The following is a 6,204-nucleotide window of genomic DNA, read 5'->3' as shown; positions in this document are numbered from 1 at the left end:
ATATATACAGTAATACTTGTGACATTTCAAAATTATTCAACTCATTACTCGATTCTAATGGGCTTTTTTTTAATATAAATTTATTAATATAATTTTCCTTTACATTTTTTTAACCATTAACCAATCATATTAAGTTTAGAATAAAAGTTTCATTTAAAAAAGTAAAAGGAGTAAATTCAAAATTCCACATCTTAATAATTATTCTTTTGTCAAATAGTTTTTTTTTCTTTTTTTGCTATTTTAAGAAAAATTTCAATATTTCGATTAAAAAAACATTATCTAAGATAAAAATAATATAAATTAGTTCCATTAAAAACACATAGGGATATATCAGGAAATATCAAAGTTTTATGGAACTGGAAAAAGGAATCAGTGATGACATTGATACAGTGATAAATGCTTTTGCTGATATGTTAAAGCTAACTTTAACTTCACCAGAGTAAAAAATAATTCTTAAGTACCTCTATTACTCATTAAATATTATTATAAATAACCAAATAAGTTGGAGTTATGCATTTCACTGACCTCCTCAGAAATTTGTATTAAGTAATAAGTGAATTGTAAATAAGTGAAAATGTGAAGAAAAAAATATATAATTTGATCAAAATGAAAGTAAAATAAATAAAATTTATAAAAAATTAATTCTGATTATTCTAGAACAGAATGGCAGAAAATTTAAAAAAATGTAATAAGTGAATTTATTCATTCACTTTATTAATAATAAAGAATAAAATTGAGAGAAAAATCACATTGACAGATTGGAAGCAAAACTATGATAAAAATCATTCCAAAATAAACATTTGAGGCGACTAAATATACCTCAAAGCATAACATTAATTTTAAAAATATCTGAAAAGTACTAAATGCAGAACTTTCGATGCCTAAAAGCCAAAATTTAAAATCTACGGGCAACATTAAGTCAGTGTTATAAAACTATACTGTGTAGTTTCCATGAAATAAAAATATTAACCAAAATTAATTTATAAAAACTTCATAAAATATTTTTAAAAAAAACATTGAAAAATTGTGCAATTTAAACAATAACAAATTTTTTCCTTTACATGCATATAAAATATTTTACAGAACCAATATATGAACTGACAGAATCTTAATAGAAAAAAGATTGAGTTCTTACTTCATATTCTCTAGAAAACCCTATATCACCATCAGCATGCAGTTCTGCAACGTGCTTTGGCCAAAGGGGCACAGGAATAGCAGTATATTCTGAATCATCTGTTACAAAACAAAATACATAAATGTTTTTTCAAGTTTCATATTCAGACTATAATTAAGAATGCCATCTTTTTGATCAAGCAAGTAATATGTACTTGCTTGATTAAATACAAGTATATTAAATAGTAATTGAAAATTCATAGGAAAATAAAGAGATTATTCATTCTAGTATCATTAGTACAGCTCTTTAGTAGATAGATTTTATAGTTCACTAGTCAAGAAAACACAGTTATTTTGCTGTGCTATTGCTGCTAAATTTATTTTTCTGTAAGATAATATAGTGCTTCACAGCAAAAATTGTTAAACCTTATTTTGGTCTCAAACTATACTTTACAGTTATAAAAAACTGCTTAAAGTCTAGCTTGCTGCATATTTATTTTTGGTTAATACTGTAACAAACAATAAGAAATTAATAAGTTCAAGTTCCTCCTCATGCTTATTACCTTAGCATTCAGGGTCCCAGGGTTCAAACTAGGTATTCAATCAATAGCTAGAGAACTCAAACAAATAACACAAAAAAAATATATAACCTAAAACCTTCATTGATTTTTATGTTAAACCTTCATGATTTTCAATAAACCTCTTAGATTCTATGATATGAACAATTTCTTCTAGTACAATTGCATACCTAAAGCAAAAAGATACAGCAACTTATATACTTTATAATTACAGAATTTTATCCTGTAAAACATACTAAAAAGCTTGTTCTTTAAAGTACATACAATAAATAATTAAAATTTGAATGGTTATTTAAAAAATATAGTTATCACTTTCAGTCAACTTTGTCATTAAACAAGGTTGAAAACTTACCAAAAGTTTCAGACAACTGTGGAGAAGCTCTGTTACCTAGAGGATCATCAAGATAATAATAGGCAGCTTGAAAGTATTTTCTAAAATAAAATTTTTTTTTAATAATAATAGCTTTTTATTAACCAAAATACAATTAAGTATCATCTCTTATTCTATTAACATAATCTGCAAAAGTATATATTTTTGGTACAGACTTTAAAAGGTAATAGACCATCTAGCTATAGACTGAGACAGGCCAGTTTTCATTAATAATTTCAAACATCATATATTTAAAAAGTGTGCATAGATTTTTGTAAATGCTAATGTTACCATCAATGTATGAAATTAAGCATTCTTGCCTAAATTCAACCAGCAAAATATGAAATGATTGCCAAGAATATTTACCAGATTACCAAGACATTCATTGACTAATTTATGATAAACTTATAGACATTCTACTCAATGACTAAGCAACATATACAATAATACTTGAACATATTTAATAATGTGCCTAAAACACGTTAGGCATTCTATACAATGACTAGTATTTTTATATAATGCCAATACTTCATCATTGATGGTTAAACAAACTTGAAAAAATTTCAAAAAATTGCTGAAAGACTACTTTCTTTCGTGAGTATTGATAAGAAATTGTATTTGAAAACAATATTTCAATTAAAATTGAAATTATCAACCCTCTGAGCTTGAGCCCCAGCTTTTTGCAAATATTCAGATGCAGGCTTTCTTAGGGGGGGGGGGAACATTTCTCCATGTTATTGAATAGGAAAAACTGCGTAACAGGAAAACTTTTGTACAATTTAACCCAGGGGCTCAAAGCTTAGAGGCTTAAGAGATGATTTTGTATTACAAGTTGCTCGTTTTATCTATCATATAGCTAGTTTTAGTTAATAATTCACCAAACTACTCATCCTAAGCAAATCAAAAATTTCAATGTTTGTTTATTCTTTTAATAATATTAACACTCTATTGCACACATTCATTTTCTATCTTAATCTTTTCTTAAGGGTCCTTATCCATGTAAGCTTTAAATGTAAAATACTAAATTTCATTAAAAACAATGTTTTAAAATCAGAAATAGTAAAAATTTTATTAAAAGATGCAGGTTTTAATAAGTTAATATGTTTTTAGCAAAATTTTTACTAATTATAATTTTAAAACATTGTTTTTAATGAAATTTAATTTCATCACAAAAGGTTACTCATGTAATTTTATACTAAATGATAGATTTTTTTTTAAAAAAAACTAGTAAATATGCCAATACATTTAAAAAATGTTCCAATTCATTTTTTAACAAATTTGAATACCTAGTAAGTTTGTGGTTGTTTAAAACTATCCCTACATAAGCTATGGTATTTTTAATTGAGCTTATAAATATAGAATTCTATTAATATATTTTAATTACATTTATTAAATGATTGAGTATATAATATTCAAAAATTGAAAGAAAGTTATTACTTTTAAAATTGCTTAAGTAGTACTTACTTAAACTTAATTTAAAAAAAAAAACTCACTTTACCCACCCACCAAACAGCATGTGTAAAATGGGAATTAAAATGGATAAAGTACTTTTTTTCCCTAAATAAAAAGATTTCATGCATCTTAATTCCAGTACTTTGAAAAAATTTCTAGATACAAAACAATGATTTAATAAACAGGAAAATATGAAGAGGAAAATATTTATAAATATATATCATGTAAAATAGATCAATCATCACAAAATAAAAACTACAATTAATTTGAGAGTTTGTGAAGTTTATTTTTAAGTTATTTAATTTTCTTTTAATAAATTGTATGTTTGTAAGTACATAAAGATAGTTCGTAGATTATAAATTTTGATGATCGTAGTCAGTATACCTTGCAAGTTTAAACTCAGAAGTTTTCAAAAAACTATGGATTTTAAAGAAATAGCTATATTGAGGAATTTTCTATTGTTTTGCATATAAAGAAAGTTTTTGTCCTCAGAAAACGGTTTCTATCTGTAAATAAAAACCATTAAAAACTTTAAAATTATTACATATTATTTTAATCAAATGTTCTACTGTTTGATAAAAGATTTAAATAACATAGGAGTGGTAAATCTTACACAATATTAAATAATAATCTTATTTGATTATATACTTTTTCACAACCAACAGAATCACAAATTGTAATAAATATATTAATGAATGTTCTGAAATTTTGCAGTCTAGAACAAAGTATTAAAAACAAATTGAAAAAAATAATCATTTGACTAAATTAACATACCTCCATAATATAAAAGAAACTATTGATAAAATTAAAGCAAAAGAGGCACACATAACTCCAGCAATAACTCCAGCACTTACAGAAGCATCCCCATATGGAACACCATTAAAAGCTGAAAGGTATTAAAATAGTAAGATTTTGCTTACAATATATAATGTTCAAAGAGATAAGAATCAAACATACTTGGGCATTTATTTTGAAGAAGTACTTTTCTAGGCTCAGAAAATTGTCCTTTAAAAAGTTTAGAATGTTCTATTACACTACGTGTTGCCCCACGGACTTTTACTTCATACATAGTATTGGCAGTTAAATTTGGTATAAACATCTGTAAAGGAGCAAAAATCAAAATCATAGGAAAACTTAATAAAATATATGAAAAGTAATGGATTGTGCCAAGTTATCGAACATAGAATAAATAATTTATACACAATTGATACGACAAACATATTCATCCCTCATGGAGTTAAGCATCCGGACAAAATTGCATTATATTATTAATTGTCAGAATTGTAAATATTTTCTTTTGTGATCATATATGACAAGTTTGTGAGACAACGAAGCATAAACTGATATGACAAACAATTTTATCTTTCAACTTATAGCATTAAGTATCTCAATAAAATTGCACGATTAATTGCTAAAATTGTAAAACTGGTGATTTAGTGAGAGAGAATACTCTTACTAAATCACTAGTTTATGCTACAGGAAAGCAAACTAGATAAAATTTAAAGTTATAGCACCGAACACTGCTGAGGATTGATATTATTCAATTAATTATTTTAATGTTTCAACAATGGAAATTTTATTTTATAATAATATAGAATATGAAAGATAGTTTCGTTTTGCTATACAATCATATTTTACTTAGTTTTTTGTATAATTTTTCCTTTCTATATTTTGTAAATGTATAACTATCAACCAACTAGAAGATTACAGCACTTAATAACACAAATTTTGCTCATTTACACAAAAATAATGAATATGCAAACTCAGGTTTTACTTAAAACTTTGCCATCATTATTATTTGAATCCTACTAAATGAAATAAAAATTATAGAATTGTTTCTTCTAATTGAAGAAGTTGGTTAAATTCTACACTTTTGCATTGAATTCTAGCATCTCTTCATTTTAATTAAATTAAATTCATGCCAAATAAAAACACCGTTGTCTAAAAATATTTAGTGATCTATAGATTATCTATGTGTTGAATCATAGGCGTAGCATGTGGGGCACAGTTTTTGTTTTTAGAAAACTGTTCTGCCTACTTTTCTTTTAATTAAACTAAATTCATACCAACTAAAAAGACGTTATCTAAAAAGATTTAGTTATCTATTTAATACCTACGAGTAAGCCGGCTGTAATTACATAAGTTCAGCTAAAAAAATCATGTTAATAGTATTTTAAACATTTATAGAAATAAAACAGTTACATACTAAAAGGAAATTAAAATATAATTATTAACTCTTTAACTACCACTCTGAAATGAGTTTGAGGTAGGAATTAGTTGGTATTCTCCAGTATTCCTTACCATATGTTATTAAGTGCTTAATTTATTTACCAATCACTTGCTTGACTTATCAAGACATAAAAAATGAAGAAAACAAACATGAATAATTAACATACTCCATGATCAATAGCTCTTTCCTGAGGTGAAGCCATGGCAATTTCTTCAAAATCCCAATTATTTTCAGAACGGTAATGAACAAAATAGTAGTCTATGCGGTTGAAAAAAACTTGAGGACGTTCCCACTGCACAAATATGCTGTCAAGAGCTTGACATGTTAAATTCAAAATAATGGGTGCACTGGGTCCTTAAAAAACAAAATAATAATTTAAAAGGCAAAATTTATTTCAATTTAAATAATGAATAACAAAAAAGAGACCTGTGTGCAAAACCAGCCAACTGCTCTATATATTA

General features: G+C 25.6%; 1 protein-coding gene across 1 annotated transcript in view; it reads right to left on the bottom strand.

Annotated features, from left to right (window-relative positions):
* The window catches only part of LOC107447342 (putative receptor-type tyrosine-protein phosphatase mosPTP-1), a gene marked incomplete in the record, with an annotated part of 116,548 nt that overhangs the window by 24,898 nt on the left and 85,446 nt on the right, over positions 1-6,204 (bottom strand). Inside the window, 5 exon segments of the mRNA XM_043039056.2 lie at positions 1,136-1,233; positions 2,044-2,123; positions 4,288-4,399; positions 4,471-4,612; positions 5,910-6,097. Coding sequence (XP_042894990.1) covers positions 1,136-1,233; positions 2,044-2,123; positions 4,288-4,399; positions 4,471-4,612; positions 5,910-6,097 — 620 coding nt within the window.

Source organism: Parasteatoda tepidariorum, chromosome X1 (genome assembly GCF_043381705.1).
Source record: "Parasteatoda tepidariorum isolate YZ-2023 chromosome X1, CAS_Ptep_4.0, whole genome shotgun sequence".
In the NCBI taxonomy this organism is placed as follows: domain Eukaryota; kingdom Metazoa; phylum Arthropoda; class Arachnida; order Araneae; family Theridiidae; genus Parasteatoda; species Parasteatoda tepidariorum.
The sequence above is the reverse complement of the archived record's forward strand: the minus strand, read 5'-3'. Positions and strand labels throughout refer to the sequence as shown.